Source organism: Dromiciops gliroides, chromosome 1 (genome assembly GCF_019393635.1).
Source record: "Dromiciops gliroides isolate mDroGli1 chromosome 1, mDroGli1.pri, whole genome shotgun sequence".
In the NCBI taxonomy this organism is placed as follows: Eukaryota; Metazoa; Chordata; class Mammalia; order Microbiotheria; family Microbiotheriidae; genus Dromiciops; species Dromiciops gliroides.
This window is the reverse complement of record NC_057861.1, coordinates 124,812,881-124,826,227: the sequence shown is the minus strand read 5'-3', so window position 1 is coordinate 124,826,227 and position 13,347 is coordinate 124,812,881. Positions and strand designations below refer to the sequence as shown.

Sequence of the window (13,347 nt, the reverse complement as noted above, 5' to 3'; positions counted from 1 at the left end):
TTATTTGTGAAATACATTGTAAACAGGTACATTCTGTTTTTACAGAGAATTTGAATTTTCTATCCACAAGAGCAAAAATTCTGATCCAAACTTAACAAGACACCTTTAATAGCTAGACCAAATTCCACTAGATTGTTATATCTGATTATATTTGAGTTGTCCTGTGGCATGCTTCTATCCTGGATTGGTCTTTCTCACTACTATTACACTAGGTTTTTCATTTTTCACAAAGGTATCATTTTGATATGATTTCAGAAAGCCTGATAAATTCATTGTTTTTATCAATGGCAGTTGGGATATAAGATTTTATGTGCATTTAAAGGAAAGAGACTATGAAATTTCAATGGTATAGGGAGCTATAACAACTCATTCTGCTAATTCTGATTGGCATTTATTCATTCATTCATTTTTATTATTTATTTATTTAGCAGCATAATCATCTTAGAGATATGCCTTGTGTTTTAGCCAAATTATTGAAAGTCTTTCTTTTCAATGTCATTGTTAGAACAAACTAAGATTATAGGTAATATTGCTTGAATAGACTTCCATATGAAAAGATACCTGTAATTTGAAGATTTTTGTTTTTTCCTTTCTATTTTCAGATTTGTCAGGAAGGATTAGCATTGCAGATATGGTAGAGGGAGTTTTTTTCCCCCTGGTTTACCCCTATACTAGTGAAATTTCAGGTCTATGAGAATCAGAGCGCTACTAACCTTAAGACCTTACAGGTCTAATACTTTGCCTTTATAAATCAACACTTAAGACCAGTTCTTTCCCCTACATTATGATGTATGCAATTAAAGATGATGAAATATAGCTTAGGATCAATACAGAATACCAGGCTTTCCATAAATAATTATGGTAAAACTACAATTAATCATAGTTCTCCTGGAATGGGTTTTCTAGTGAATTAAAATTTGTGGTTAATATTATATTTGTTCATGGTTTAACATATCATAGAACATCAACAATCTAATGATTTTATTGGAACATTACACCTGTAAAGAAAACAAAATATAAAAGTTGTAGGGAACTGGCATGATCTCAGAACCTAGCTAATAAAATGAATTTTTAAAGGACAAAAAAACCCAAACATCTTTCTGACTTGTGCTTGCTTTATTGAAAATCCATTCATTCCTCCAAGAAAGAGAATTTAGCAAATAAGCATAGAAATTGACCATTCTTGTTATTTAGATTCTTGTTAATTATGAACTTTTTACCTTGATATATTATATGAAATCCTTGCTTATTTTGAGAATAATCACTGTGAAAATATAAGCTGGTTTCATGGGTAGTGCTAAATAAAGAAGATGGTATTTGAGGACCACTGAGTCGTCCAATAACAGTGCTAGTTTCTGAAGATCCACTCCTTACTTCCAAATAATCATGGATTGTTTCAGTAGAGAAATTCACAAACTGCAAATGTACTCCTAAAAAGAAAACAAACAAAAATAGAGAGAGAGAGAGAAAAGAAACATATTTAATAACTACTTGATCAATGCAATGGCCAACCATGATTCCATAGGACTGATAGTGAAGAATGCTACCTACTTCATAAAAAAGAAGGGATGAACTAAATATGAAGAAATGATAAACACATATTTAGAAACAGTCAACGTAGAAATTTGTTTTACTTGACCAACTATATTTGTTAGAAGGGTTTTCTGTTTCTGTTTCCCACTTGGGGTGTGTATGTGGAGGGATGAAAATAGAAGATAAAGAAAAATGTGTATTAATTGCAAAAGAAAATAATTTAAAAACATGCTGCTCAGTGGTTTGTATAGTATATAAAAATGTCTGGTCTTGTTTCTGACCTGTGTCATGGGTCACTGGTTTGATCAGTATATAGAGATAATCATTTTGCCAAGTTTAATTGGTATAAAATATGTTTCCCAAATGCAAATTGTTGATTATAAAGGAAACCTTAAAAGACAAGGCTGAATTAAATAATATTACATCTTTTAACTATCAGTCATGGATAAGAGTAGGGATAGTTTCATATCCATTAATTATTTTCAATATCTAAAACAAAACAAAATGCATGACTATGAATACCCCATGAACTGAAATGACCTTTTGATTTAAAAAAAGAGTAGACGAGCATATTTTTCTAAATTAAATACTGGTAACATTTTATGAATTTGAAATGTTATATGCCTTTAATTATTTCAGGTAAATTCATTCTTATTTTTAAAATAATTTAAGAAAGCTTTATTAGATATTTTGGCCTTAAATTCCTGCTTTTCTAAAATGCAAAAGAAATATTATGGACATTACATTTATTAAATAAATTCAAATTAACATTATGGACTCAAGATATAATAGAGTATATGTAGAATAAAAACATTGTAATAAAAAAGTTATATGTCCTTTTCCAAAGCAGTAAAATTAGAAACAGAATGTGATGGTTTTATCCTGAAATCTACTTGGTCCCAAACATATGCATACTAAATGTCTATTAATATAGAATTTTTAAAATCGTTTAAAATACATTTGGAGTGTTGTTGAGGTTAATGATACTGAGGGGAAAAAACCTACTCTATTCAAACCATACATTTAAAATAATACATAAGGGGCAGCTAGGTGGCGCAGTGGATAAACTATCGGCCCTGTATTCAAGAAGACCTGAGTTCAAATCGGTCATCAGACACTTGACACTTACTAGCTGTGTGACCTTGGGCAAGTCACTTAACCCTCGTTGCCCTGGAAAAAAACCCCAAAAAACAAACAAAGCAAAAAAAAAATTAAAATAATACATAAGGTAGAACAAATGTCTCTGAGTGGCTAAAGAGATACTATATGAATCATGATCTTTGGTCAGGCATATATCAAAGCAATCTAGTTTCTTTTACTAATTTATAAAGGATCTGTTATGGACAAATTTTTATCTAAGACTTTATAAAAAAAAGGATTTGTGTTTCTAACCATAGAATCACAGAACCTGTATCAGCCTATTATATATTTCTTAAATCTGCTGGTGTCCATAGACATAATACAGTGTTGTTGTTGTTGTTGTTAGTTTCCTTTTGTTCTAAAATTACCTCTTTCAAACTCCAGGAGATGCTCCTTCATTATAATCTTCTGGTATATGGAGAAAAAGTCATGCTGAATACTTTATCCACTCATCATAAACTCTTAGTAATATGGGAAAATACAGGGGATGAAACTGAGGCTCGAGCTGAGACTCCCAAAATGAAAGTAGAACATACTGTTGGTTCCCCTGAAGCCTGTGGTTTAGTACCAACTTCCAGACATATGCCTCTGTTTACTGAAATATGCCTTACTGTCTGCCAAATAGCTCAACACAATGTACCTGTGAAAACCTGCATGAATTTTCACGCCTAAGAGATATAAAAACTGCAGCCTGGACACTTGGTGGCTGCCCAGAGTATCAGAGGCTACTCTGCTTTGGGCTGGCGCATCAATAAACTGCTCTTCCTTATTCCTGAGTGCTGTTTGGGTTTCTCTGTTGGAATTTCCCACAACATTAGAACTAATAACCCCTTAAAATAACCTTTTCCCCAATACAGCAATCCCTTCTACAATACCTCTGAGAGAGAGAAAGAGAAAGAGAAAGAGAGAGAGAGAGAGAAGTCCATTGAACAACTAATTGATTACTTCTAGTCATGGAGACCTCACTACTCTGAGAAAGATATTCTTCCATTACTGGATAGGAAAACTACTAAAGAATGAGATTTTTGTTCTATAGTTTTCAAAGGGGACATGGCTTGGTTTTCAAGATGTCCTTATTTATAGTTTAAGTAGCATATGAAAGCCTAAAATGATTATATTCATTTCATTAAAATGTGAATGATCTCACATTCCTATCCAAAACGTTATTTGTTTTTTTTTAATGTAGAAATGATCAATAAATTTTATGAAGCATACACCTCTTCCATAACTTTCTTAATACCAATTTATTTTGTTCATTATTTTGGATAAAAAGAAATAAATAATACATGATTTAATGTGGATGAAAACTGTAAGGAAAAAATTTGTTGACTCATTTATTGAAAACTTCTAAGTCATAGTATATCTTCATATGCAAAGTGAAGTAGAAAAATCAGACAAGTACCTGCATAAATGAACAGAAAGTTTATACTTTTTTTTTTCAATGAGCTGAAAACATCAGGCAACTTTTTATTTGCTTTAATTTTATTAGTTGCTCCACTCTTCTATTTTACCACATGAGTTCATATAAATAACTGTAATGACAAAGGCAGAGAGTGAGTGAGCACAGGCTCACTTAGTCCACTATACCTAGATGATCCTAAATGAAGATTAACAGTATACTTCCCATCCCATCCAGCTGTGCACCTGGGACATTTTGCTATTTGTACTACCACCTGTCTGGCTCACTTATCTCTACCTGGAAGTGGACTCATACCTCAAGAAAAGGTATTGCCAGTCCCTGGAGACTGCTCAGTTCTTGAACTTATACTCTAGGGCTGTTCTGTATGCTTTGGTTACTGTGAGAATGCAATGCTTCTTTATATCTAGCTGGCCCCGCAAAAGACCTTGTTTTAAATCTCATCTAACAACAAACAGTTCACATAGGTCATCTTGCCATCTGCCCTGCCACCCTGGGAAACTCTCCATTCCTATTCCTTCTGCCTTTCACTCTGGGTACAGAAATCAAATCAATACAACAATTATTTCTGAAAGCTTATCAATTACCTTAAGGATAAACTCAACATCTCTGAAATACCTCTTTAAAAAAAAACAAAAAATAACCCTCTCTTTCCTCAATACTATACCATCTTTATATGTGTTGTCCCTCCCTGTTAAGCTCCACTGGGCAGCTATGTGTCACAGTGGATAAAGTACTGGCCTTGGAGTTAAGAGGACCTCAGTTCAAATCTCCCCTCAGCCACTTACTAGCTGTGTGTCCCTGGGCAAGTCACTTAACCCCAATTGCCTTAAAAAATATCCAGGGCCGGGGCAGCTAGGTGGCGCAGAGGATAAAGCACTGGCCCTGGATTCAGGAGAACCTGAGTTCAAATCCGGCCTCAGACACTTAACAATTACTAGCTATGTGACCCTAGGCAAGTCACTTAACCCCAATTGCCTCACCAAAAAAAAAAAAATATCCAGGGCCATCTCTAGTCGTCCTGATATATATCTTGTCATTCGACCCAGATGGCTGTGGAGGAGAAAGGGAGGTTGGTGACTTTGCACAGGTCTCCTTCACTTAAATCCAATTCAGTGCAAGTCATGACATCACCCTGATGTCATGGTCCTCTTCAAGAACAAAGGATAAACAACAATAAGCTCCACTAGGGGAGGGATTGTTTGAATTTGGCATAACACAGTGACTATCACATAGTTATCGCTTTAATAAATGATTTTTCATTCATCATTCATCCATTCACATACATATATAAACATAATACTTGAATTGTGCTAAGTAGAGAAATTATTGATTAATATAAGCATATTAATCAATATTTCATTTCAGGAAGACACTTTGGGAAAAAAAAAATGAAAGGTATCTGACATATTCTTAAAGATACATACCAAAGGGGCAGCTAGGTGGCACAGTGGATAGAGCACTGGCCCTGGAGTCAGGAGGACCTGAGTTCAAATCCAGCCTCAGACACTTGACACTTACTAGCTGTGTGACCCTGGGCAAATCACTTAACCTCCATAGAGTCACCAAAAAAAAAAAAAGGATACATACCAAAGCCTATAGGCAATTTTATTGTCCATGTGCAATCTAAGCTGCTAGGATAGTTTCCAGGAAATCCAGGGCTTAGGATCACTCCACTGAAATCTGACATAGCACCACCACACTGAGCTGTAAAATAACAGAACTACATTAGGAGGTATTAAAGTTATGTAAACATAGGCTAAAATATACTAGTGAAGTCTTAACCCAGTTATTAGGTATTAAAATTGTGTATAGCATCCTCTTAAAGAATATAAATAGTCAAGTGTGTAAACTAATGAAATTTGTAATATAAAACATACTCTGCAAATGGCTTTGAAGATAATAGGGAATTCCCCACTCATAATACATGGGTAGTATAAACTGTTTGTGATTCCATTTCTTAAATGCTAAAATAATATATTTAATGATTTCAAACGAGAAAGTATTTGGGCGAAAACCTTACCAATAATATCAGCTTATATAAATAAGATTTAGCAACAGATTTGTCAAAATCATGAACTTTCTGATTTTACTGAAAGACTAAACATTAAAGTATGCCAGAATTCTAATATCCCATCATAATGTGTATATCCCTTGCTCATCTTGTCACCGCAGTGAATCGGTCAACAGAACAGTGAAGTTCAATATAAATATACATATTAGTGGAAGAAAAAAAACAAGAGTTTTATTTGATGAATAAAGAATTTATGGGCATAAACGGTTTCAAAATTTTAGTTTACTTGTATTCATATATATATATGTGATAGATATAATAATAAATTTAATTATTCATAATTACAATGTGTGACAGTTAAAAAGATCGTTTTTATAATATTTTAACTTATTATCAGAGGATCAGCAAATTATTACAAACAAAATATTATTTGTACTTTTGAGGTCTTTTCCTTTCTATAAACCTAAATGATTATGATTTCAGCTCTAAAGTGCTTCATTATTATTTGTGCATTGTACTCAAGAAGCAACTTGTTTTGACCATTGTACGCAAAAGTCTTGCTTATAGTTTAATTCTATCATAGTCTAAAATAAAATGAACTGCCCAGTCTTAAGAGTTTTGTAAATTATTGAAGGAAATTTGGTGAATTGAGGTGAAATTTTGGTTAATTTTGTGGGAAAAAATTCTATCATAATTGGGTTGACTGGTCTGTAAGACATCCAATAACTATTTTTTTTTAATCGATTGATTGGATTGTGTTTACAGACAACTTTCATTAGGATTGCTTTCTTCTAATTATACAGTGTGAATCAGCTTCCTATTGGACTTTTGCTTACTTTTTCACAAAATTGTGATTAATGACTTAGATTTCTTGTCCTAATATCTATGACTTTTCACAAATCCTTTCCCATGCCTCTAAAGAACTTACTGTTATCTCTTCTTCAGAGTTCCTGTCTTCTTTTAAGTTGTAGCTCAGGTACCATTAAACCTTTCATGATCTGATCAGTTTCTAGATCTCTCCCTCCCAAACCACCTCCTATTTAACTACTTTTATATATTTGTATTTATTAAATTTTGAAAAAATTATGCTGTGCATATAATAAATATGTACGCACATATAAGATCTAATTGGTATCTACCTCCACAGAAAATAAAATCACTGGGGGGCATGAATTGTTTCAGTGTGTGTGTGTGTGTGTGTGTGTGTGTGTGTGTGTATCTATCTATCTATTTCTCTCTCTCTCTCTCTCTCCCTAGGGCATAATCATCTATCAACAAAGCCTGGCACAGAGTAGGTGCTTAAAAAGTACTTGTTGTTTGATTATTATTATTGTTATTTTTGGTGGGGCAATGGGGGTTAAGTGACTAGCCCAGGGTCACACAGCTAGTAAGTGTCAAGTGTCTGAGGCCGGATTTGAACTCAGGTACTCCTGAATCCAGGGCCAGTGCTTTATCCACTGCAACACCTAGCTGCCCCCTTGACTGATTATTTAAAGCTATTTCCTGGACTTAGAGCAATTTTTGATATTGTTATATAGTTCATTTATCTGTATCCATTTAAAATTCTATCTGATCTGCTGGATGTAAAATTGAAGCAGGCATTTTAATTTAGGGGAAAATTTTTGAGTTTCAGTAAAGAAGGAATTCCCCTAAAAGAGAAACATTACCAGATTTTTCACATGATGATAATTTTTAGTAAAAGGAAAAACATTTTGGTCATTAAACATGAGGTAGTTTATTAAAAGAAGATAATATTTTTAGAGTGCTTCACAAATCTTAAAGAGCTATATAAATGTGTATTAGTCACCACCATCTTTAACATCAACTTAAGGTGCCCTCTTCATATCTTCCTATTTATCTTGAATTTAAGTCCATTAGCTGCTTTTATTATCTCCTTTACAATTCAAGGATCACGGGGCAGCTAGATGGCAAAGTGGATAAAGCACTGGCCCAGAATTCAGGAGGACTTACTAGCTGTGTGACTTTGGGCAAGTCACTTAACCCTCACTGCACCCACCCCACCCCACCCCCCAAAAATCAAGGATCATTTTTCCTTGGCAAAAAGAATAGAAACAAAATCTCCTGATAGAGCAGCTGGTTTGAATTCTGGCACTGCCACTTACTACTGCAACTATTACTGTTCTCTTGGGATAATTACTTAACCTCTTTGGGGAATTCAGTTTTATTATTGTATTATGGGCCCAGAGCACTCCAGAAGTTCTCTGGGGTACATCAAAGAACCTTCTCCTTGAGAAACTAAACCAAAGGGCAGACACACCTTATCTCCCCCACCCCTGGGAAGATAAGATTAGGTGTGTCTGCTGCCTTTGTGCTGGGAGGAGGAGAAAATTGGCTTGAGAGATCCACAGCCACCCCTCACCCAACTCCCCTAGCCACCACCAGTGGGGGATGGTCCTCCCTCAATAGCGGAATTTTCCAGTCAGAGGATCACCTCATCAGAAACTATAAATATATCAATTTAATAAACTGAGTAAGGAATTAATCATTAGACTTACCTAAACAAATTGGAATAGGATAATTCCACCTTCTTACAGGTCCAGGCATACAGGTAATATGAGAATGTCCCTAAAAATACAAGCAATGCAGTTCAACAAGGAGCTACAAAGAGGTCTAGAATTATTCTAAGATTCTGTTAAAATGCTAAAAATTCCACCATATTCAGCAGGATTTTTCTTCTCTTTCTCTCCCCTACTCCCCAGCATTCTTTCCAAGATTCTTTTCAATTTATACTTTTTATATCTTGTATATACTTGTTCGCATTGCCCTCCTCCCCTTAGATTATGAACTCTTTCCTTTCATTTTTCTTTTCTTTTCTTTTTCTTTTTCTTTTTCTTTTTTTTTTTTTTGGTAAGGCAATGAGGGTTAAGTGACTTGCCCAAGGTCACACAGTGTCTGAGGCTAGATTTGAACTGGTCCTCCTGAATCCAGGACGAGTGCTTTATCCACTGTACCACCTAGCTGCCCCCTAGATTGTGAACTCTTAAAGGGTTGGGATGTATAAGCCCTTCATGAATCCCTGTTGTCAACCTAACACATACTACATCAAAAAAAATGCTTGTAGGATGACATGGGGATTAGGCTAACTAGCTATCAGGATGCACATTCCTAAGAAGTAATAAGCAGATAAACCCATTAGGCTTGGCTGCTTAGCCCCAGGGCACAGAGATAACTCCAGTAGTCTGGACTACCACCTCACTCAAGCTTTCCCTAAAGGGAACTTTCCATTGTCAGGTGGTGGTTACCCCATCTATAATCTATATAAGCTTTTGCCTTTCTTCTGTTGGGGAAGCAAGATATCTTTAAGTATCTCCTCCTCCCCTCTAGGACTTCTCTCTCGGTCACTTTCTCTAAGTGCCTAATTGAATTGTGTGCAAGAGGGTGTAATTACTTACAGAGGAATACTTAAGGACCCCCACTACCTATTTCCCCTGTGACATAGATAAAGTAAGGCTTTTTTTTTTTTAAAAAGAGTGTTTAAAAGCAAAAGAAAAAAGGTAGGTTTATGAATGGAAGTCAAATCCTTTCATTAAAGAAAACAATTTGATCTTTATTTAACCTGAATCTGATTAAAAATGAAAGAATACCTAATTTAACGTGTCTCTATTGCTCTATAGTATTTATTTTGATATTTGTTTTTATTTTAAATATTTCCTTCTATGCAGTTCTTTTGAACAAATTACTTCCTAAGTAATCTTCCAACTGTTTTTTTCCCCCAACTGTTTTTTTCCCCCAATTTGTATATGATTACGTTTCACGGCAATATTTTAGAAGGACTAATGAGTAGAAAGCATTGTAGGTTTTTGAGAGCCTCCAATTAAATACAACAAAAAATCGTCCTCATAACACACAGAACTTCTAATGACATGTTCAAAATAAATTCAAAATTTCTGAAAATCATAAATTAATATAAATTATTACATTTCTAAAGTAGGATCATTAATGTGTTTTGTAAATCATTTTGTTTAGTGAAATAAATAACTGTCCATTGCATTAAACTAACTGAAGTTATTACTTTTTTTTTTCTAGAAAATAATGATTTTTACTCAGTGGGGAGGGGATTATTTTCTTGGGAGTTTTAATGAGTATTTATAGAATACTGTTAAGTTCAAAAATACATTTTATACTAAAAACACTTGTTAAAGATAGAATAGAGTAAATATGTAGACATGTAAGTATATATACACCTGTCTATATATGTCTCTATATATTTACAGGTCTGCATATATATACAAATATGCAAATATATGATATATATAATTATATATAAAAATATAAACATATGTCTAAAATGCCAAAGAGTATAGAAATCATTTGTATTTGCTTTGGAATGAGTCTAATACAGGCATTCACATACTTTCACATACATACTTCCCTCACCTCCAAGTCTGAATTCCCTCTTGACTTAATTAGCCCAATAACAGGATGGTCTGTGGAAAAAGAGGGCTCCTGATTGACACCGATAATACATAAAGTTGCTCATCAAGCTGTTAATAATCAGCTATTAACCATATTGGCTAATGGAATGGAACATGCAGATTAAAAACACATTTTTCAAATTTGTGTCTTACCTGAAGGGAATATCCTTGATCACACTGAAAGGACACCACATCACCAACCATATATCTGTCTCCAATTTTGATTCCACTGCTTGGAGTCTGTGGTTCAGGACAAGAATCCAAGCCAATTGCTAGGGAAAATTTAATTTAAAGAATTTAAAGAAAATACCAGTTAATATCCAGTGATCATACTTCATTTATTAGAACTGAATATGACATCTCAAAAAATAAGTTTTGCAATTGAGTTGTTTGAAATTTCACTGATAATATTTAAATATATTTTTAAAAAGAATACATTACACTGTAACTTCATACAAACTTAATTGATCACAACTGGTACAATGCAAATCTGTCTAGGAGCTAAAGTATAAAAAATAAAACACCTTTCACAGGAGTTTGACATGTACTGGAATTATAGAAAATCATGTGTTGTAGTAACATGCTAAAGCATATCTTATTATTACATGATGTTTTAATTTAGTAGAAATATTTCCATATTCTCAATTTCACAGAAATATATTGGTAATTTTTGGTAAACAATTGGTAAACACATTCGTAATTTTTTTTTCCTCCTTAAAACAGACTGCAGTCAGAGAGGCTAGAAGTTATTCTCCTCTTGATGTCTGCAATTTTCCCCCAATTTTTACATTTATTATAGGTCTGTGATGGAGGTCAGAGAACAGCTCAAAACAGTGCTACCATTTACAAGAAAGAAAAGAAAGGGTTTGGCAGGAGATTTCTCAACAAAGAAAAACAAAACAGGGAATGAAATATTTTCATGAAAGGTTTCCCTGCAGGAAATCATTTAAGGCATTAAAAACATTGCTTAATTTTGGCCAAAACAATTCTTTTTTAATCATGTAGCTGCATGTTGACACAGACTATTAAGAACTCTATATCCCAAGAAATCACATAAACATTTATTATTTGACTCAATTCTTTCTAATGATACTTTTGGGAAGAAATCAATTGAGTGTTTGGAACACATTAAGGGAAACTATTACCAGTTAAAAATTATGTGCTATATTTATCTATGAAAGTATCCTTTATATACTATATATCCAAATCACTATAATGATGTGTTGAGTGTTATATCCATTAAATTAAATTCATTTCATCAAATACTTAGCATCAGGATTTGAGATACTGTCGCTCACTGCCAAATTGCAAATATTACAAAAGTTGGACATTTGAAATAATCTTTTTTTAGAAATAAATCTTTATAGAACATAAAACAATGCTACAAATAATAAAAGAAAATAGTTTATCTGTATTTACTACAAGGTTTATGTAATCTTTCTCACAGAGAGAAATCCTTCAATTCTTAAAAACTACAGTAGACACAGAAAGGTCTATCAGTCCATCCTATGATAGAAAATAATTTAGGAATTATTTAAAAGTCCTTTTCATTCTTAAATTCTGGTAAAAATGCATTTAAATGATTTGTACTAATATGCTTTTAGTTAATTGCTCATAACACTTAGCTTGGGTTTAGAGCATGAAATGCATTCACAGTCATCTGCTATTAAAGTAGTCAACGCCTGTTTGTATAAAAATTATATCTTGTTCTGGTCCCCCTGATAATTCCCTTCCTCACCTCCTAGTCAATATGCTAAGTTTTTATGTAGCCAGGATAAAGAGGCAATAGCAGGAAGACTGCAAAATGGAACCTGGGAGTCATGTACAAATCGTCCCAAAGATCAAAGCAGCAGAAGTTACAAACTGTATCATATATTAACCAAAAATCATATCCTACTGCTATGTGCTGAATCAGGAAAAGCAGTTAGGTGCTGCCTTTTGGTCTTATGACATAGAAACCCTAGATAAATTCAAGACCTCTACAGAAAGACCAGGAGATTATCAAAAGTGCTGATAATTTTGAGATGATATAGACATGTTAACTTTAAAGTTCACTGACAACTCTGAAATGATTTGCAATTGTTAATAAACTAACCCCAAAGTGGAGCAGATATGAGTTCATCTGTTCCCCCCTCCCCACAAAAAAAAAAAAATGACAAAAAAACAACCAAACAATAAAAATGAGACCTCAATCTCCTGTTCCCTGAGTTTTCTTCCATTTCCATCAGGTCTATGATGCTTAGTATTTCCAATTCTTATCCATGGTTATGCAAGTGATACTTTCTGCCTCTCCCCTTTCCATCCTTTTCCCCATTTTTACCTGCCTTCCTTTACTATTCCATCCTCTGTCCCTATTCCTTCTGCCTTTTCCCCCCCTTTTCCACTTGACTGGGTATTTTCTATTTTATTTGTCCCCACAGCCTCTGTGCCCAATTAAAGTGTGATTGCCACCTCATTTCTCAATGACAGCTATGTTCTTTCCTGGTGAGTACTCAAAGAACTGGGCATGCTTGACCCATTTAATAATTTATCATTTATCAATTCACTGTCATATTCTCTACAGAGTCTTAAGATGTAGGACTGTTAAATTCAATTGTTTTGATACATAATAGGATCTACCTTCTATAATTTCCCAAAGAAATATGTGTATATGAAACCATGAGTATTAATATCAATTGGTAACTTTTAGATATACATATATACTACATTTTAAGCTTAAATATTTAAGTCAATGATTATTGCAGTCACCACTGTAAGGGATCAAAATAATCTTCTAATACAGTGGTCTCCAAACTTTTAAAATCACA

The 13,347-nt window shown here is 33.7% G+C and overlaps 1 protein-coding gene across 1 annotated transcript in view; it reads right to left on the bottom strand.

Moving 5' to 3' along the window:
* CSMD3 (CUB and Sushi multiple domains 3) overlaps positions 1-13,347 on the bottom strand; it is a 1,584,452-nt gene that overhangs the window by 150,153 nt on the left and 1,420,952 nt on the right. Inside the window, 4 exon segments of the mRNA XM_043974157.1 lie at positions 1,221-1,430; positions 5,681-5,797; positions 8,621-8,690; positions 10,694-10,812. Coding sequence (XP_043830092.1) covers positions 1,221-1,430; positions 5,681-5,797; positions 8,621-8,690; positions 10,694-10,812 — 516 coding nt within the window.